This window comes from Lipotes vexillifer, unplaced genomic scaffold (assembly GCF_000442215.2).
Source record: "Lipotes vexillifer unplaced genomic scaffold, Lipotes_vexillifer_v1.1 scaffold654, whole genome shotgun sequence".
In the NCBI taxonomy this organism is placed as follows: Eukaryota; Metazoa; Chordata; class Mammalia; order Artiodactyla; family Lipotidae; genus Lipotes; species Lipotes vexillifer.
This window is the reverse complement of record NW_006773486.1, coordinates 1,397,518-1,419,661: the sequence shown is the minus strand read 5'-3', so window position 1 is coordinate 1,419,661 and position 22,144 is coordinate 1,397,518. Positions and strand designations below refer to the sequence as shown.

At 36.0% G+C, this 22,144-nt stretch overlaps 1 protein-coding gene across 2 annotated transcripts in view; it reads right to left on the bottom strand.

The window, feature by feature from the left end:
* EDIL3 (EGF like and discoidin domains 3) overlaps positions 1 to 22,144 on the bottom strand; it is a 443,350-nt gene that overhangs the window by 143,153 nt on the left and 278,053 nt on the right. For both annotated transcript variants that reach the window (XM_007448349.1, XM_007448350.1), the window contains one exon: positions 12,727 to 12,908. In XM_007448349.1, coding sequence (XP_007448411.1) covers positions 12,727 to 12,908 — 182 coding nt within the window. The remainder of the gene's footprint in view (positions 1 to 12,726; positions 12,909 to 22,144) is intronic.

Below are 22,144 nucleotides of genomic sequence, written 5' to 3'. Positions count from 1 at the left end.
CACTTCTGATTATTTAATGGATTTAATTTGTCCCACATGTCTATAATTTACAAACATGATGATAGAGACAGTAGGAAATGGAGAGACAGAAAAGATCTTTGGATATGTAATCTAAAGAGGAAAAACACACAATTAACTGTAATTCGAAGCAGAATATTACAAATGATAAAAGGACAAATGGGTTGTTATGGACATAAAGAGAAAATATCAATTAATAGTGACTGGAAACAGAAAACTAGGTCTAGAAAGGTCAAGTTGCCTCCCCAAAGTCACATGCCAGGATTGAATGGTCATTTCAGACTCAGAGGAGAGCAAGAGAGGTAGCCCAGGAGGTGGAGCCCTCACTAAGCTAATGAGGGTCTGGCGAGGCTGGACAAAAAGGTAATTCTTCTGTTGTTATGTCTGTCTATCTGGAAGGCCCCTTGCATCTACTGGAGCAGTCTGAAAGCTTATCTGCTCTTTAAGTCTCCTTTTAAATAGCTTCCTTTGCACTTACATGTAACACTTAAAAATTATTATGACACTAATACATTTGGCCTTGGATCTAATATTGAATATGCTATTTTCAGAATCATATTAGGTAAGATTCAGTTCAGATGTGAGTGACAAAAGCCCAAATTAACAGTGGCTTAAATAAGAAAGAATTTGGCTTCTCCCTTGTGTAAACATGTGACTAGGCAGAAGGGGCTGACATAGCAGGGCCCTGGGTGCCTTCTATCTTGTTGCTGTATGTAACCCTGATCTCATGGTCCAAGATGGTGGCATCTGAGTTTCTGGCAGCAGGATGAAGAAAGGGATAAGAGGGGAGAAGAGGGCATGTGGGTGCAACCTCTCAAGGAAGATTCACAGAAACCACACTGTGATGCTTTTGCTTATATGCCTTGGGCCATTTGTGAATCACAAGGCTACACCTAGTGGAAAGGGAGGTTGGGAAATATAGCCTAAAAAACTATATTTTTATATAGAATATACAGAATAGTACACTGAATAAGCTATATAATCTTATACAGAATAAGACTATATTCTGAGGTAAAACATGCTTATTAGCTAGTAATCTTCTTGCTGTGGAAATAGGCGAAAAGGATGTTGGGAGACAGTTAAAAGTTTTGGCTACAACTCTCAATAAATATTTGTTAAATGAGTGAGAATGTACATTTATTAATCACTTGCTGTATGGTAATGTGTGACAACATCCATTATAAAATATTCACAACAATCTTAAAAAGCCACTCTATTTTTGTTACCACTTTATATATAAAGAATTTGTATCTTAGAGTGGTTAAGTAATTTTATCCAAAGTGACAGTGGCCAGTTGAATCCAGAACCACTGATCTTGAACACCATATTGCTTTACCATAGAATATAACTGCTTATGCAAATGTGTTTTACTTGTGTTAGATTTATAGGTAATGTGGCTTATCTTCACACTATTTATTAATTCACTTAATAAATACTGAGCAAATAAAAATTGTTCTAGGTCTTGGGGATACCAATTATGATAGCATATTTTTTCTTATTTATTAAAGGTTTAGTCACTGGGATTGGTGAGAATACAAAGTGAGCCAACAGACAGTCCCCCTACCCTCATGAAGCTTACTTAATAAAATAATCTCCTATATAGTCTTTAATTATAAGCAACAAGCAAAAAAGAATAAGAAGTTATAAGAACATATATTATGAGAACTGTATCTAGTCTAGGGTGAAGAGCTGAGTCAGGGAAGGCTTCCTTGATAAACTTGCCTCTAGAAGAGAAATTGGCACATGGGAAATGCTCAGTGAATATACTGAATGAATGAATGACTGAATTTGTTAATTAAAAGGGAGCTGGAGGTCACTTTGGAAGATGTTTTTGCCAAGCCTGGGAAGTAGAAGGGAATACCCTTCAAGAAGTCCCATGTGGCTGGAACTCAATAAATTCTCGCCACTTCCCAGAGCACATCGTTGAGTTCAATTACTCGTTGAATTAAATCAAACAGCTTTTTTTTTTCCCTCTCAAATGTCCACACAATGAAGTAAAAATTTTTTGCATAAGATCATCTGAAATGTTTTCTTTACTTAAATAAGCTCCACATAGGCTCAGTAATCGTGTCTATTGCCCAAATAGTTCTCTGCAAATAGGAGCTGCTAAATAAATACTGATTCATCTACAGCAGATTGGAAACTAAGGAAAACATTCTAAAAAATTTGTAATGTACTTTTCTTTCAACATTTACATACATCGTTCCAAATCTGGGTTAATGCTCCTAAGAAAAGAAAAGCTAAGATCCATTGGCAATATCAAAATGTCCTATTTGTTGTTTTGTTTTACAAGATAATCACTTGAAAGAACTTCTTGAAAGCTACCATTATGTAAAAATACTGGCTTAGGTTGGGTTCCTGCTAGGAAAACTAAGAAAAATTTACATCTGCTTTTGAAACTCAGCACTCACTCTAATAGCAGTGCTAATGATAGTAACTAAGGAGACCTGAGTTTAACATAGCTTTCTTTTTAATCTGAAAAATGAAAATATAGCCTATTATTATAAACTCAGAGAAGAATACTTCAAATTTAAAGTAGCATTAAACACATAATACAAGCAAAAATCTGAGAGCCCATTTGTGGGCAAAAAAAAAGGAGATCTTTGTTATTTTTTCAAGAACCAAAATAACAACAAAATAAAACAATCTACACTAAGTTCACCAATGTTAAGTTGAAACAGCTACTATTCTAATTAAATATATCAATTTTGGGGAAAACAGGAGCAGCCACAGCAATAACAACATTAAAAACAAATACATGGAGAAAATGTAACCAACATATAGTACAGAAATGAAATGTCCTGAAAAAGGTGTTAATGTGTAGAATGAATACACTTATTCCCAAGCTCAAAGTTCAGCTCTTTTCTTCCAAAGGGTCCTGTGCAACGGTGCTCCCAGGTAAGCTATGGTCTTATACACTGTTTTGATGAAAATGGAAATAGAAGAGAGACTTTCACCTCTGTGGGAGGATACTCTGTTTTAGGGTTCTCATCTTTCCCCTCAAAAATCTATTTCAACTCTATGTGGACAGGCGTGGCCTTGTGACTCAAAGTGGCCAGTGGTAATAAGGAAGCGTGTCACTTGGCGGTGGTGTCCACTTGATCCACTTCTACTCTCTATACAGAGCAAACTCATTTTTCCAACTTTATGCTGGATATTATTTTCTCTAGGTAAATCACCGAGGCCCAAAATATATGCATCATTTTCCAAGCAGACCAACTCCTGATTTCTACATTTCTGTTAATGGTACCAAAATCATGCTCAGGCTCAAAACCCTGGAATTTAATTTTTCTTACTGTTTTCCTCCCTCCCCTCCCATAACACACAGTTGAATCAGTTCTCAGTGATGCACCCTCAAACCCTCTTACAGTTTGATCTTTTATTTTTATTTCAACAGCTGCCAGTCTCATTCAGGTCCTCCTCTGGGCAGTTAGCCATAAAAGCCTCTCAACTGGTGTGCTTGCTCCTAGACTCGCCTCTGCATTAAACACAGCATTTATTCAATAAAATTTTACTAAAAGCCTCGTTAGCACTAGGCTTTGTGTTGTATACACATAACACGCACCACACCACTGACATGCCACCTTCCTAAAGTCTAGTTCTGACAGTATTAATAACCTGCTGAAAACTCTTCAATAACCATCAAGTGCCACCTTCATCCAGTATTGATGTATTTCACCTTTTGATGTCTCCTTTCCTTTGTAGACCCTTATCCTCTTATTCCGCACCCTCCCACCGCCCCCCCCACCCCCACATGTACCCAAATTTTCAGTATAGTAAACCAGTCCCTGTGGTACCTTGAGTTCCCTCCATCTCCTTTGTGACTTTGTTCATCCTGTTCCTTCCATCTGGAATAAGCTCTTCGATGTCATCCTCAAAAATGGTGAACATACTAAATTCACCTTTAATAATTAAAATGTAGATGGATTTTTGATGTTTTCATTATACTCTGGTTGCATAGAGAATAAGTATTTCTTCCTTAAAGACTCCTAAGACCCAGCTGAGGTTTTAAAAATAAAACATTTAAAGCCTGGTCTTCCAGAGATGTGGATATTATACAACCCTTTTACTATTTAATTATGACTTAATTATTGAAGGCCTCATGTCATAGGCAAAAATCCTTTGAAAACAATTAAGCATTACTATTTCCAGTTCATGGAGGAATGGGGATTCCACTTAAGGCAGACAACTCATACAGGCAGGTTAATAATAAAATATCACCAAAGCAGCTTAAGTAGTTGGGTCTTAGAATTGTGATGTCTTGATGCCATCCATTACTTTAAAATATCCCACACTGATGTCTCATTTGGAAGAACAATATACTATTCTCCAACATCTTTATTTAATTAAGTTGCTTCTAATAGTGAAAGGGGCACATTCAAGGAGAAGTATATCTCTCTTGCTAGACTGTGAGCTCCATCAGGGTAGTGATTACTACTTTTTTTCCTAAGGATCTCCACTATCACAATCCACTTGAGGTGTCTGCTTATTATGTAGTCCCCTGGGTTCCAACCCTGACCTATTAATTCAGGAACTCTAAGGATGGGGGCTATATTTAAAAAGCCCTCCAGATAATTTTTATGTAGTTGACATTTGAGAACTACTGCCCCAGCCTAGAGGTGCACTGCTTGCTTATGGGCAGATATAAATTTTATAAAATACAATAGCTACTTTATAAAGATTTAAGAAAATCCAAGACTCCCCCCATACCCACTACCAGTGCCCACCCCGTACCTCCAAAAAATAAATAAATAAATAAATAAATAAATAAATAAAAGGGCACTTCCAAGAGCTTTCAAAGTAAGGATAGTACAGAGGTTAGGAATGGCTTAGCGCTGGCCTCTCACACAAGCTGTCTGTGTTTAAATCCCAACCATGCAATTTACTAGATTAGTCAATTTGGACAATTTATCGTTCTGTGCCTAGATGTCCCTATCTGAATAATGGGTATAAGAACAATACCAATTACATGGAATTATGGATTTAATATACACCAAGTAGTTGAAATAGCATACAGTGCTAGCTGTTAGATTATTTTCAAGCTAATACATAATAGTATGGACAATGAGACTCAGCTGGATCCAAAGTATCAGTGACTAGAGTAACTTTTTCTGCACTTAAATCTAACCATATTCAGTTAGTTTTAAACAACAACCGAATCCCCCAAATTGAAATGGTTTCAAATTAATTACTGTCTCAAAAAACTAAAGCTTTCAGAATCAGGCCAAGTGGCTTGGTACTTGGTCACATTTTCAACACAAGGAGGTTTTCAGTGAGGCCTTGGGGCAGAATAAATTTGTTCAGTGTCTACAGTGGAAATAAGGGTTTCCTTCAGCTCAGTCCAAATAGTAATCCCACTAGTTCCCAGACGATAAACATAAAGAGACAATCAAACCTTTAGCTCAGACTCTCACTTTTCCTCTTGCTTCTCGGCCTTTCTACCCCCACCTAAGGACTCAGGACAGGCTACCAGCAGACCTCCTCTGCCCTTGCAGGAGGTGCTGCTGCAGCCCTTTCAGAACGAACTGTTGCATTGGAGGCAGTAGCTGACGCGGACTCATAAGCAAAATCTCCCACGGGCAGGTCTCATAAGCACAGTTAACACCTTGGATTGAAGCTGGATCCACAGGCACGGCAGACTCACGTTCACGAGAGCATTTGGTAACATCGGAGAAAAGTTACCAGAAACTCTGAAAGATGACAGGAACTTCGGGTTCTGTCTCCTTTAGTCCTAAGTGCCATAAATTGGGATATATAGCCCAGAGGCTGCCCAGATGGTCACGTGAAGAGATTTGAAGAGGGAACCAGAGTAAGTTTGCCATGAAGGTGATCAAGGTAGATTGGAAAACCCAGAGATATTAAACTTTGAATGTTTTGTTTTTTCCATGACAGAGAGTTATTTTCAATCAATTCAGATGATCTCCATTTCAATCTACCAGTATCATAAACTAAAAAAAAAAAAAAAAAAAAAAAAAAAAAAAAATCACTCTGGTAATATTCATGAGACATTGGGAACTAAACGAACCACAAGACATTTAAAATCTCAACCTCTGGTCTTCCCTGGTGGTGCAGTGGTTGAGAGCGCGCCTGCCGGTGCAGGGGACATGGGTTCGTGCCCCAGTCCGGGAAGATCCCACATGCCGCGGAGCGGCTGGGCCCGTGAGCCATGGCCGCTGAGCCTGCGCGTCCAGAGCCTGTGCTCCGCAACGGGAGAGGCCATGACAGTGAGAGGCCCGCGTAGCACAAAAAAAAAAAAATCTCAACCTTTGTAAATACAGAAGATAAGTTGGAAATGTTTTCCTCATGGCCAAAATGTATAGCAAGTACATATAATGAAAAAGTCTTTTATATATGAGTGTTTTACTGAATTATCTACTAACAGCTTAATAGATACTAAAAATTGTGTTAAAACAACTCCCTGTAACTCTTCATATTCTATATTTTATGAATAATACTAATACATTTAGTTGGATTTTTTTTGACATTTCTGTAAGGGCAAAAATGACATAGCATAAGCTTGGGAAATACTAGTACTTTAAATGTTTCTCTATGGTAAATTAATCTTAGAGAGAGACTAAGAGAGATATTAAAATAATATGATTATTTTAACAACGGTAATGTCTAAAGTTTCAAACTCTGGTGGTGTGATTATAATAACAAACTTATAAAAACTTTGCAAGAAGTTAAGATAGACGTTTTTTCTTTAACATTTCTGGAACAGAACATAACCAGGATAGGAGAAGATGAAAATTTTGGTGTTTGGCACTCCGGGTTTAATTAGCAGACTTCCTGGCAAACACCTTACAAATATTACCCACGCTCATCTAACGTTGCACATAAAAGTGGTTTGCCGTGGTTACGGAGGAAAGTATGGGCCACTGGAATTACAGAAAACTTGATTCCTCTGCTGCCCAGATACGTGAGGAATTCCTCATATTGTGTAGAGATGTAGCACATATGGCACCAATGGGATCATGCTTAGAGGGCACAATTCACATGTAAGTATATAACAGCTGAACATAGAGATGAGCTAAGTTGTTTGGACATTCTCAATACCACTCAGTGCAGTATGATTACCATGTGAAAACAACCACTATCTCTCTCCGATCTATTTTGTTCAGTAGTCTCTTTTCTTCTATCATTATCTGCATCTATCCAACATAGTTTTTTTTTTTTTTTTAATTCAAGGTGCTATGGAAATAGACTTAAATCAGGTGTAATACTAACTCTCAAGTGATATAGGAGAAAGGTAAACAAAGACCCTTTTATGTTAAGTATATTAGCTGCTATGATTGAAATATACAGTTGGCAGAGTGGGAAAAAAGGACAGTGTAGTCACTTATGACTTTGGAGATAAAAAGCAGGAATTTCAGGAATCACTTTATAGAAAAGGCAACAAAGGAGCTGAATCTAAAGAAGGTTGGTAAATGGTCAATAGAAAAGCCAGGAAGTGTATGTGCCTAACCACAACAGCAGCAAACAGCCAGGTGAAATCGAGCAACAGCAAGAAATCCAGGTCAATGAGGTCTTGGGTGCTAAAAGAGAGGAAGCAGCTTAGAGGAAAGAGAAGAGATTCCCAATGCAGCTTCTTTTATATTAGAGAACAATTGCTATCTGGTTAGTCATCTATTCCGTAGCTCAGAGAATCTGGAGTTAAGATCCAAAACACATCCATTAAAGCAAATAAGCAAGCAATATGCACTAGTATTAGTATAAATGTGGTAAATGACCAAATAATTAGAGACTAACTATATTTATTGTCAATATTATATATTGATAATATATTTATTATCAATATATTTATTTGTCAATAAATATATTGATAATATATATATTATCAATATATCTCAGTAAAGATGCATCATGCCATTTTTACTTAATGCTAAGTGCCTTTTTGTTTTTAAACATTAAAACGTAACATTTTTTAAAAGCATACACAACTATGTGTAGAAGCTCACCTCTAATAAACAACTTAAAGGAAAATAGTAATTTTCCATACAAGATTACTATTTTAAACAAAGATGATTAGAAGCAATATATTAATGTCTAGATGTAATTAACCTTAGAGAGATGTTTAGTATGAATGGGAGTGTATCTGAGAATGTAGCTTTTTTCAGGAAAAAACAGGTTAAAACATATTCTACTTGAACGGAGAAGTGGTAAAGACAGATTCGATTCTGTGCAATTCAGGTTCTGTAACTAGAAAACAACCTGGAAAAAAAAAATCAACTTTTTAATTTTATGATTTTAAAAACGGTTTTTGTGTTTCAAGGAGCTCCAGGTGCCTATAAGTACCAAAAAAGTCTTCAAACATATTATATATAGGCTTTTGAAATGAAATATATGATTATTCTTATTTTTTGCAGCATTTTAAATACCTAGTTCACAAAGTTTAAAAAACCCCACCACATATGGAATTTATATTCCAGAAATGTGAACTTGTAACATAACTTGTGCTCACATAAGTCTCTTTTGGGTCCATGTATTCCACACTATTATTTTGTTTAAAATGCAAAAGTCAGATGGTCTTGCTTTTGGGTATTTAAACTTTTCTAACAAAGAAGAATCTAATAGCCATTTAAGAACACTAACTGTTGAAAATACTTAAAGACTTTATGACTAATGAATAATGACTACTTAGGAATTGCTGCTAAAGGGAGGACGCACTTCTGACTAGGATATACAACATGGTTCTGCCTCCCTCTAGTTTACAGACTTTTTGCGGGTCACATAATTCCTACTATTCTTCCTCATTTTTCTTCACTGTCGTTTCCTCTCCTTCCACCCATGCAGTTATCACTACTTGCAGTTCCAACAACAAAGTGCTCAGATCATCAAGCAAAAGTGTTTTTTGCATTTCATTTATTTATTTTTAATGTATCTCAGGCAGTACAAAACCAGGCTTTATGAGCTGATGAGCCCTGTTTTTACAGTGCAGTCTGAGGATGACCTGCAATAAATAGGTCTGTGGGACAATCCAGAAGTTTTTATTTTTATCCAGTGACCTATGTGATTCCTGGGCACATTAAAGTTTGAGAAATAGCTACCCCACCCCACCGCCCACTAAACTATAGAAAAGGGATATAGAAAAGGAACATATTAAGTTCAATATTCACATTTTCTAAAAGGGTAATGAATTATTTAAAATAGAAAGATCAAGATCTATTTTTCTGTGGTAAAATACTAGCACTGAAACAACTACTGGTAAATTAACTTTCAAAGGAAGATTATGGCTTTGCCTTAATATACCCATCAAATAGATCAGCATATAATAATATATCTATGTAATATATAGTGTAATGGGAATTTCTCTCCTTTCATATTCTATAAATATGCCAAACTAGTTTTTAGTTTAACAAAAGCTCTATTAAAAATTGACTGTTTGGATATAATAAAGTATTATGTTTCAAATAGACTGGTTAGCAGATGATGTAAGACCAGGCTACACATGTCATACTATTATGTTTGCTTACTTTTCTATATTCTAGATTGAAAGCATTGTGAAGGCAAATACTATCTTTTTTCTAGTGCCCAGTAGAGAACAGACCACAGGGTAGACACTCACTTAGTAAATGTTTGTTGAACGGATGAATAAATAAATGCCTGGAAATCCAATGTATATGCATCCCAGAAAGAACATATACAAACAAAATCACCTTGGAAATTAAAAAACAAACAAACAAACAATAAATGAAAACTACATGTAGCTATAAAAAAAGAAGAGAAAAATAACAGGAATAGAAAATATTTATCTTTTAAAATAAATAATAAATAATCATCCTGGCTGATCTGATTCAGTGAGCAAAGTTCCCAGAAGGTTTAGATAAGCTTTTAATTTTTATATATTACAAGGCATATTTCCATAATTCTGCAAAGTTGTTATTTCTGACATATCAGTCAAAAAGGAAATTGATATTCCAGGGTGCTAATGACCCAGTTAGTGTTGAAGGTGGTGGTTATTTATTACTTGGAAAAAAATCTGGGTGAGGAAATAAAGGTCAGAAAAACTTGAAAAAAAAAAAGAAAAAAGAAAACTTTGTTTAACTGAATTTACTGTACTAACCGCTTACATTCAGAACTAATTATGAATATTGGGTACTATCCATAATTGCATGCTGAGTGTGTAAATTTAAAAATGGCCATTTCAATTTTCATTTCATCAAGACAAGGGAGAAAATGAAACTGAATACTAATTAGGGCATGTGTCTCATACACCTGAAAGATTAGAGGAATACTGCGCTCATTATAAGTGAGTTTAAGGAAAGTACTCAAATGTTTCATTTGAAGGACTGAATATAAATAAAAGAATTAAATGACAAGGGAAATTACTAATGCTCAAACAAAGAATATTTGGTACATATTTAGACTTCCCAGAGCCTCCTAGATACGGTTTTCCTTTAAGAAAGGGATACACCTTTTCTTTTTAGAAAAATAACTTAGAAAATAAGATGTTATTAGAGAATATAATAACATAATACTCTGAACACAATCATGAAGTACGTATTGAATAGCAATGGTGAGTTTTCAGTTTTCCTTCCATCATATGCAAGATTTCCTCATCTAATATAAACCCTTTTATTTTACTTTTACTTGTTTTTCTCTAAGAGTTTATTATCATCTCTACACCAAAAGAAAAATAATAACCATAGCACTAACAGTAAAAGACTGCCCTTAAAAGAAGTATTTAATTATTCTACTTAGGTTGATAAAGTTATATTTAATCTAAGTTCCTCTAAGAGTCTACCACTGTCCTGTTTCACTGAGGTTATTTCTACCTAAAATCACTGGGATAAAGAAAACTTAAAATTCATTCACACTCTGAAAGACTTCTGCATAGTGTTAAGTAGGCAATAAACCGTGACAAAATAAATGAAAAATCAGGATATAAAACAATCATAAGGTGCTTCTCAGAGAAAAAAACTGCCAAAGTGTGTTATTTATGGTTTATTGAAATAGGAAATCACTGACGCTCACAAACAATTTGTCAAATAGAAACCCTGATGCAAACTTGTGACATCATCTCTCAATTGCTCTACAATTTCTGCTATGAATCATAATTTCTAAAGTTTTATCATGACCTCAATCCTATAAATACATTTCATAAGGTCAACTTAAAGAATGGTCTCTGGAATGATTTTTAGCAAATAGAATACAAGCATTTTTTGTTGTTTTGTGTTCATTTAAAACTTAACTGGAACTTCATTAGTCTATGATCAAAACTGTAAAAAGGTGCCATTTCCACTCTCTGGAATTTTCTTTGTGCATGTGGCTGTAGATTAGAAAAATCACGTGCAACTTAAGCAGGAATTTCTGCAAATGCATGCAAATTAAATTCATAAAACAAAACAAGAATATCAGGCAACCACATGGAGCCATATAGATAAAAGAATGTATATAGGATATGTAAAAATTCATAAGAAATCTGAGCAAAGATATATCTGAAGGAGGTTTTGGCCCTGTTTTGAAAGTACTACAGAAATCATACTACTTGGCCGTAAATCAATTTCCCTTTCTATTAACTGCCTATAAAGCAGTCTCTATCTTCTGCTATAACACCACATCATGGATTCCTATCTTAAAAATTACCTCGGACTCAAACTATGTAGTCAACACATAAAACACATCAGCTACCTAAACAAATCAAAATTCTCTAATAACTCCCTATTCCAATGGAATAAAGCCAAAACCTTTTGGTATTCATAAATCCTACAGCGTGCTGAACTCACACACTGAATTTGAATGCATTCCTCTAGCAACCTAAACACAGGTCATGATTTTCTACTTGGCGTTGCCCAGGTTCTCACCTAGCATCTTGGATCATGCTGTTCCCTTGATATCTGGTCTCTACTGAAAGCCATCTTCCAAGGCCTATCTTAAAAGCTATCTTCCAGTGAGGCTTTCTCATGATAATTAATTACTTCCTCCTCTGACCCCAGTGTATACTGGATTTTCCCTCTCTTCAGCACACATCAATGACTTGTTAGATGTTGTTAACATGCTCCCCACCAACAGAAGTATAATCTTTCACAGAAATCATAGTTTGATTACCTTTTCTGTCTCCAAATAGGTAGTTTCCTGTCTCACTTCAGCTAAGGGCTCAAAAAGTATTTAAGTAGATAAAATATAAGATGCAGGCATTACTACCTTCCATCATATCTTTGGGAAATCACTTAGTCTCTTGGTATGGCATTGTTTTCTCATGTTTAAAAAAAAAATAGCTGACTGATGCTAATAAATAATAGAGTATGAATTGAAACACACTCAGCTATTGAAAGAGGGTTCTAAAGACATTTGAGGTATTATCATAATCCATTGCATGTTCTATATTTGCACATATGGAACTACTTAAGACAGAGAAGGAAAAGACACAATTTTTATACTCTTGAAGTATCCAAAGTTGCTACTAAATGTTAACACAGTACTAAGGAACACATGGTATATGTAAAAACCTCCCTCTTTGATGTGTACCTTAAGATTGTGATATTTATAACACAAGAATTTTAACATTTTTAACCCTCTTAACACACTTTCCAATGGAATGTGCATGTTTCCCACAGTTTCAGAGTTTATAGTCCATTTGGACTCTAGTTAAATCATCCTTTCCTCTGTGACCATGAAGAAAAGTCACACTTTGGACCCTCACTATCTTCTTTGTGAAATGACTCTGGTCATTCGTTGCCAGTAACCTTGTTCCATCCCATCTGTTACCTGAATCCATGGCCACCTGTCATTTTCTGCAGCTGTCCAGGCATTTATAAGCCCCTTCTTATTAAGACGTGCATAGTAGGGATACCATTTCTGGAGTCCAAAAAGAGCTCGGTGGGTAGATGAAGCTGTGATTTGCTGATTTGAAATGATTCCACCTTCAATTCCCAATGGGCCCGAGCATTCTGGGAACAAATGAGGAAAAAAGTTTGAATGTATTAGAAATAATCCATATCAAAATATGGCTGTTAGATTAGATGGGAGATATTTTTAAAGTGATTTCAACGTGGACCATCATGCCATTCAAGCCCCTCGGAATTTACAGATTTGTTACTGATCACTACATGAAGGAAATAATTCTTTTTTTTTTTTTTTTCCTTTTTGGGGTACGCGGGCCTCTCACTGCTGCAGCCTCTCCCGTCGCTGAGCACAGGCTCCAGGACGCGCAGGCTCAGCGGCTATGGCTCACGGGCCCAGCCGCTCCGCGGCATGTGGGATCCTCTCGGACCGGGGCACGAACTCGTGTTCCCTGCATCGGCAGGCGGACTCTCAACCACTGCGCCACCAGGGAAGCCCAGGAAATAACTCTTGCTCTTATGCCACTCTCTTCTTCCTTTGCTTTGAATGTGGCACCTGAACAGACATGTCCCTTCTGCACTGTGATTCTGCGTTATGTACTGTTACCCTTTGCTGATCACATTAACAAAAGTGTAATGTCCTTAAAAGGTCTCTCTCATATTTTATATTCCCATTAGCATGCCCCACAAATCATAATTCCTCAATAAATATCTGTTGATCCATTATTTCTTGACTAGCCTACATCTGAGGTTTGTATCAAAATCATTTTCATAGTGACTTAGCATTTCCCACTTCTATAAATTTTTTAAGTTAAATTTTTATAACCACTGTCAGTTATGCTTCCACAAAAAGGGCAATGTGTAAATCTGTCAACATTTAAAATTATAATAATGATAACTTGTGATATGTTATAAGTAACAGGAAATATGTAGACAAATTATTTTTATAGAGTAAGCAGGTAAGCACTCAGACATTATATAGAGCAGTATAAATACCACTCAGTAAATCAAGATATTAAAATATTTACATTTCGAAATCCACAACTCTATCAATTGGGATTTTACACAGACATTTTAGTTTTTTTCTTTTATTGTTCTTTAAATATGCGACTTGGAAATTCAAGGTAAATTTCCTAATAAAAATTTTAAATACTAAGATTAAAGCATAATATACTCAAATAATATGTTCTCAGATACCAAAAGCGTTTAGATTTTAAGATTAGAAATGAAGGTAAATCAATTTAAAAATTATATATGTACTATATATCATATGCATTCAAATTTCTTAATTATTTCCTAAAATTTCACCAGAAAGTACATTTATTGTGAATTCAGTTTTGAAAATTCAGAACAATATAATAAAAAGTAATGCCTAGTTTTCTTAATTTCATTAACATTTCATATACTACATTCAACTTATTGCAAAATTAGATTTGTAAAATACATATGATAATTCTATTATAAAATACACTATAACATACTAGAATTCCTGAAAATATGAAAGGAGCATACTGCTGTTATTAAATGTTACTGTATATAAGTCAACTTGATCAGTGATTGCTACCAAGCATATTTTAGATTTTAATTACTATTGAAGTCTAATGATTGTCAGTAATTAAATACACTCAGATTGAGATTGAAAATATGAAAGGAAGAACTTTGCCACTGGAGTATAATATTTTAAAAAGTTACAAAGATGTTTCTCACTGGTAACCATTTTTTCACTAAGTGTAAACATGTTTCTTTTTTCTATTCCAAGCTCAGATAATAAGTAGTTCTAAGCACATTACTTACTAACATTTCCCCAATGAATTTAAAACTTTTAAACACTTTTTATAAAAACAAAAATGTGTGGATAAGTAATCATCTTAATCAGTTGTTATTAGTAAAGATGACATTAATACAGCAAAAATTGCATCTCTGTGATTGACAGCTGACAAATCATTCACTTGATAAGTTAAATTTAAGTAGTAAGATCTTTTCTAAAGAATTGTATTTAGAACTCTTTAGCACTTTATAAAGGTGCACTATATCACTTTGAAGTCATTAAATTAAGAAGCCATTCGTTTTTAGAGTAGCAGTATTAGAAGCCAATGATAATAATCTGATTTCCACATTCCTAAAAAATTAATGTTGAAAACTCAAATGTTGAGACTTTGGCCTCTTGCTTTGCTTGCATTTCAAACTTCAAGATCTTTTCAGATTTCATAAAAGCACTAAGAAACTTTCATGATGCTCTTTGATTTTAAGCAACTGCAGGAGCCTGGCTTTTTAAGAAAATTGCCATTAAAAAGAGTCTCAAGGATGCTTGTCCTTGATTTGTACAATGTTTGGATGGAAAAATGCAGCAGGCAGGGAGGCCATTTATTGTAGGCCCGTCAGTGGCATGGCAGAGTTAGAGAGCCAGCTTTGATTAATTAAACTGCTTAGCCTTAGAAAAAACTGTGTACCATTTAGTTGTTTACTTCTAAAGACCTTATGCTGAATTGGATATCTTCACTGAATTTTTAACCATTTTAAACAAAATTAGACCTCAAACTACACTATTCAGTATGTCTACTTTGTCACCACTCTTAATCTACCAACCTCCCTTTATTAGTTACTATATCAACAAACACAGTGGCTGTGAACTGTTGCATTATCATATAGGCCAAACACCAATGAGCAATTTAAAAAATATATTTGCAATTTTTTACTCCGCCATAAGGCTCCCAATCTTTGTCATGCCCTCAACAGTCATTCATTCAGATAAAATATAATTTAAAAAAATATATTGACATGTTATACTTATATAGGGCTTCACAGCTTACAAAATATTTTCACATGAGCTATCTCGTTGTGATGTCAAACTGAAGAATACTTCTTTTCTCAGTTCTCAATTCCACAATTTTTTTTTTTTTTTTTTAAATAAAACGTTTTGTAACATTCACTTACATACTATACTTTATGTTGCTGATCACTAAAGCCCAGCAGAGGGAACATGACTCTGGGGGATTCTTGACCAAAGCATGAGTCTGTGCGGTATCAGTTTAATTCCTTAAAAATTGAGTAGTCCTCAATTTTTCTCATTTTAAAAATTGTGGTTATGGTGACCCCTAATTCACCAGCTGTGAGGTAAGGAAAGGTAAACAGTGCTTTGCCTTTGTGACTATAAATTGTGAATGAGCTTGGTTCTACAAGGCCACTTGCATTTCTCTCTTTAGAGATGAGGTAATCCTGGCCTTTTAGCTCCTGTGGAGCAGGCACCAGATCTCACACTGCTGCATCCTTAGATGCTCACAGTGGCTTGGCTTGTACACAAGAAGAGCTCAATAAATATGTGCTAAATATTGGTATTGGGGGATTTTTTTCCCCCTAAACAGCAAACTAATAAGCAAATCCAACTCTTACACTTTATTTCACACTGGAAAGCTGTCACACACTAGCTTTCCTTCACTCATCATTTGGACCACAATCAAATGGATGTCATCATAATAAAAGGTTCAAAATCCAGTTTCCTTTTGCCTGTGCCATCCACTTCCCCAATGTCCTATTAAATGCAACAATTATAAAAACTAATGGAGTTGCAATTCAGAATGCAAATGATTATACACCTAAGATTAAGTGACCTTAAGCAGCAAACAATAAGATGCTTAAAAGAAAGATAATATGGAGATATACACTGCTATCACTATCCATAAGTGAGGGAAGGATATGAAATAATATTTGAAAAACAATATTAGACAAGCATTCTGAAGTCTGAAAAATGCATCCACATATGTTTCCTCACATAATCAAAATAATATTTCAAGGAAAAAAAGATTATCACACCTATTTCATAAATGAGGAAACCTTTGAGGAGGGAAGTTAAACTCATAAAAAATGAGTCTAGAATTTAAGCCAAATGCTCTGTGCACAAACAGAAAATAATGTCAACTGATAGAGTGAAGAGTTCAGTAATTCTTTAAAAGTTGATTCTGAATTTCTTTTTCTTCTGTGTTTTTATATGGGGATGTGTGCATAAACATACTAGGAGAGAAGATAGGAAAATTAACATGAAGGAAACGTGTAGAATATTACTAGTTGGTACTCAGGATATGACAGAGCTTTCACAAATTGGGATACCTTAAAATAGTAGACAACAGTCTGGCAGTGAGTCACAGAAGTAAATATTGAGGTATTATGGTGGTCTGTGTCCCTTTACAGGTGTTAAAAAATTGACCTACTACCATTATTGGCCTATATACTGCTTATCTAATATGGATAGGTTTATTCAGTCTTGACTAATTTATTGACCTCTTACTACATGCCCATCTATTCATCAATATATCCATCTATCCATCCATTCTCCATTCATTAAATTCAGTTTTGAAAAATGCATATTCATTAAAGGCCTACTATATGCCAAGCACTTTTCCAGGCAGTGGAGATACAGGGATGAACAAGGCAGAAAAAGCCTCAGCTCTCAGAGTTCATATTCTAGTGGAGAGACAAACTATACACAAACACTTAAATAAACAAGGAAATACCATGAAGTGATAAGTGAAAGAAAAAAAAAGGGTGAACCAGGTGGGAGTATGAGATGATCAGAGATGGCCTTTCTGAGAGGTGACATAAATCTGAGTGAGAAGCCAAAGTCAGCTACTGCACTAGATTTACTGTACTGGTTTTCTGAAGGAAACATTTTAATATAATAGGGCAGAGGCTGTGAGGCTGCATGCACAGGATTCCCTGGGAGAATGGGAGAGGGAATTATAAGCCAGCTTGGGCTTCAGGGAAAGACTTCCTGGAATAGAGTAGGGATTAACATAGTGAAAAGAAAGGAAGGGCAGACAGAGAGATAGGAAACAGCCTGGTATGATTAGGGAAGTAGAGGCAGATCAGTATTACTAGACCAAGACGGGCTGGTCAGAGGATAGTCAACGATGGGATGAAGAGGCAGAGATAGCCTAGATTATTTTGCTGAGAAAAATTGATTCTATTAGTGATGGGGAGCTTTTGAAGGATTCTAACTATGGTGATATTATCATTTAATATGAATGACTGAAGAGGGGACAAAACTATGGCCAAATAGCAAGCTACTACCATGGTCCAGGTGAAAAATGATGCAGGTCTGAAAGGGAAATGGAAAAGTTCAAAGCATACTTAGAAGTTAAAATTGAGCAGAGCTAGTGTTAATTAGATGTAGAATGGAAGAGAGAAATGGAGTATCTTCGAGGGTGACAGATAGTAAATAGCAGATAGCAGCTCCCAGTTAAGGGATTGGCCATGTCTCACAAATAACACCTTTGAATCTAATTCCTTCCTTAAAATTTTATCAAAAATTATTCTTGCTGGTGGATTGCATTTGAGGGGACCTGTTTTAGTCCCACCTGCTATTACCATGCAGAACCCTATGGGCTACATTCACATCAACCAGGCTGCAGAGACAGGATTGAAAATTGAAAACCTGCCTCTAAGCTGAGACCACACGCAGAACTTCCTTGCCCCATGGCTTATCCATGTGTGTACATCTGCTGTCCCACAAAATGGGGAGCCCCTTTGTAGACAGGGATTATATCCCATATAGTATCCAGCAGCAAGCCTCATTCTTAGCAGAAAATTAATCTTAAAGTAAATATAAAAGGTAAATAAACAGTAAAAATTACAGCTAACATTGTAACATTTTGTGTAATTTATTTTTAAATTAAAAACTTATTTCACTTAGTCTCTCAAGAGTACACAGATACTGAAGCCTTTAGAAGTTGTTTACATGCTGAGTAAAGAGGGAATGCATTTCTTCCATAAGAAAAAAAAAAAAACACGGACTGGCAGTCAAATAGGTTACTTCTCTTTCAACTAGTTGCCACAGAGTAACCAGGTATTTCTGAAATTGTCCACCGTTACCCCTAGAGTGGGACCAGTGGCAATTTGATCACTGTCAAGTATGGCAGTAGGACATGGTGGTCTACATTTCCTGACCATAAGAGCTGTGTTTATGTATCTCTGGTATTGTGCTTGCTTTTGTCAGATTCAACAATAATCCTAAATAAATGAGTCCAATCAACAATGATTACCAAAGGCTTTTAGGTGTCATTTACATAATCAGTTAAATAACTGCTTTGCCTGAATTGTCTGAGTGGCCTGGAAATGCCTCTGACCTGAGGCCCTGCTGTTCAGATGAACTGAGCAAGTGAGTGATGTCACCTGGAAGGCTGAGCAAGAGCAACAAGGCCAGCTGGGGCCAAGCCTCACATGCTCTCCCAGAGCAACTTCTCTGCCTTTGCCAAGTTCACGCACAAATAAAATAGCTTCAAAGTGAAGTCCTTCTCACTCTGCAAATTCATTTTCTGGAGCGTGGCAAAGAATGGAGCCTGCACTTTATTGATCTTTCAGCTGACAAGGAAACAGTGCCTCAAGATGTCTCACATCTTGTTCCTGAGTGTGCTGATTAAGCCTTTCAAATAAGGGAGATGCTTGGCTGAATCTGTAACAGGAATGTACTGCTTTCATTCGCTCTATCTCAGTATCCAGACATCTTCAGAATGAAAGGATTTCAAATTAAAGCCATGTAAGAAACAAATCTTTAAACATCTCCAGTCTTCTCTTTCTCTGGGCATCTCATCTTACAGGAGTGTGAGACCTCTGCTGTGCTTAGCATAGCATGGTAATTGTGCTGAACACGAGCGCTGGCGAAGGAATTACTGATGATCTCCAATACTGCAGAAGCGAATGCTGATTCAAGCAGAAACTTCCCTCTGTGCCACTTGGACCATGGCCTTTCTTTTATTCCTAGTGTTTGCTCTACTTTAGAGTTGTCTTGATACTAGATTCTAAATTGGTGAGGGAGAGATCAAGGTCACTATTCCTCACACTGCACCTCAGAGGTTAACAAGAGCCCTGAAGATTTTTTGCTTGTGAGTCTTGTCACTTAAGCTCCCCCACTGGTATCGTGGACTGGTGTCAGAGGAAAGAGGACAAGGGATAGAACGACGATAGGAAGTATAAGAAAGGCTGATCTCAGGAATAGGGTTTGGATGCACTGGTTTGGTGGTAGGAGACCAGGGAGGTGGGAAGGAGCTCCCCGCACATGGTGTGAGAATGTGAAAGTGGACACGCACAGCACAGCCTTCCCTTCACTCACAAAGCCCTGAAGAGCACCCCCGGGGGTCAGCCAGCCGCTCCCCATTGCACTGGAAGTGATCACCTTAAAAGGACTTAGAGTGAAAATCCCATTTGGTGATGTTTGTTTCTCTCCACACTTAGAGAATGCTGCTTTGTGTCAAGACATAGATTTCACATATGGCCACAGTAACGTTGCTTAGGGAAACCAGTAGCTGAAAAATCATCAAAATGGTTTCCAAAAATTAGTTAACCGTATTTGGAATTTATATAAAATGAATGTGTAACTTGGAGAAAACTCTATTTCTTTGCATCGGATGGGCTGCTTACCCTTGATAAATGCTAATTTCCTTCACAATCTTGAAGAATGATTCTGTGATACGTGGCCACTAAAGAATTTTCCCCATTCTATTAAGAACTGTATTATTTTCAATAGTGAGAAGCTCAGAGGTGCCCGAGATAAATAATGAGGAACAACTATTTGTGCATATTTTTTCTCTTAGATAATAAACTTCTTAAAGGTAGAAACCATACCTTTTGCATTATTTATGTTTCCAAAGCATTTAGCACAGTGACTTACAATTGGCAGTTCTCAGTATTGTGGGTTAACATGAATTAAAACAAATCATTGTTGTTTTGGAATTACTTCTCTTCCTTTCTTGAAACTGAATTAATCTTCTGAATGTAGATATTATCACTCTAAGGATTCTACATACTGGGTGGGTGTTAAAATCAGAAATTCTTTCTTGGTATGCTGGAACACTTGAAATATATAAGAAGTAGCTCTTGGAGGTAGGGGAAGTCTCTGGAATGAAAACCAGCCTTCATAAAGTTACAAATTCAATTCTCAGCCATCTAGCTATTTTCCTGTAAAATGTGGTTATGCTTTTCTTCACACTGTATTATCTCAAGTCAATTATGATGTACTATCAGTTTAAATTAATTGTTTTAAATTCCAGAAAAAATTTAACTCATGAATAAGCTAAATTTGAATAGGAAACTGACCATTAATATTTCCCCAATCTAATTTCTGAGCATATTGATGCAGAATGATAGTGTTACTTAAATAGCAGGGCCAATGGACTCTAGTATTCAAAGGCCAAAATTTGTATTGAGATAATTCACAAAGGTCAATCAAATCTAATATTATCATCCTGTCACAGCTAACAGCATTGCCATAGGACTATCAAAGAGCACATTTTAGTTTGTTTAAGATATATTCTTTCAAGAGAGAAAAGCATACAGGCTTTTCAAGCACTGAATGTACTTTTGCAGCCAGGCAAGATTTCAGTAACTTGTACTCAGGCTTCCACTTACGCTACACAATTCATCTTCTACCAACTATGAAGATAACAACATGGTTTGATGAAACATTTGTCTGTAGAGTCAAAAGCCTGCAATTCAAAAACCTGCAGATGTATACCTATTCTTGCCTTCCGACAAAACACACATCTGCACAGGAAAGAGCTAAAAAGGGGTATAATGCCAAGGTAAATGCTAAAGGTGGGATGCAGTTGCTCCAAAAAACATGAGTCGAATAACCAAATGTAAATATCCAAACACTGCTAGCAGAAGACACTTTTCCACACTTATAAGTTATTTACATCTTTTAAGTGTCTTTGGTAAATGCATATAAGTACTGCAAGGTGTTGCCTCTGATGTTTTATTATAGCAATATGATTGGCATGTCAAACAGACTTTTATTTGAGAGATGAATCACTGTCCCATATCCAGTTATCAGCTATCTGGTCATTTTTTTCCTGTACAATGCAGCTTTGCTTTTCTTCATGCTGGATGTTATCTCAGGTCAAGTATGAAGTCTCAGTGTTCCAGAGGTCAAAAGAAACTCAGCAAGAAGAGGATAAACAGGAAGCCATTGCAGATGGCAGGTACAGCATAATGAGCCCTCTCTGATGCTAGCATACTTTGGAAAGTTGGTGGAACAATGGAGGGCAAAATGGAGCCTGGAAGTACACAGTAGATGATTTGATTATTTGAATTCTAGAGATGTCTACATGTATATTCACTTTTAAAAATATAAAGAAGCATTTGTTATAGAGAAAATAAATACACAATAATCATAGAGTCAGAGAACTGTTAGTGTTGGAAAAGGGAACTAAAAGTTCTCACAAGTAATTTTTTTAAGTCTGCTCTTAACGTCACAACCTCAGCTCCATTATTTTTCCTCCTTCCAAACTAAATAAAAAAGTAAATCATTTGTCAGCATTTCCAGTAGAGAACTGAGACAGAAGATGAATTCTTGA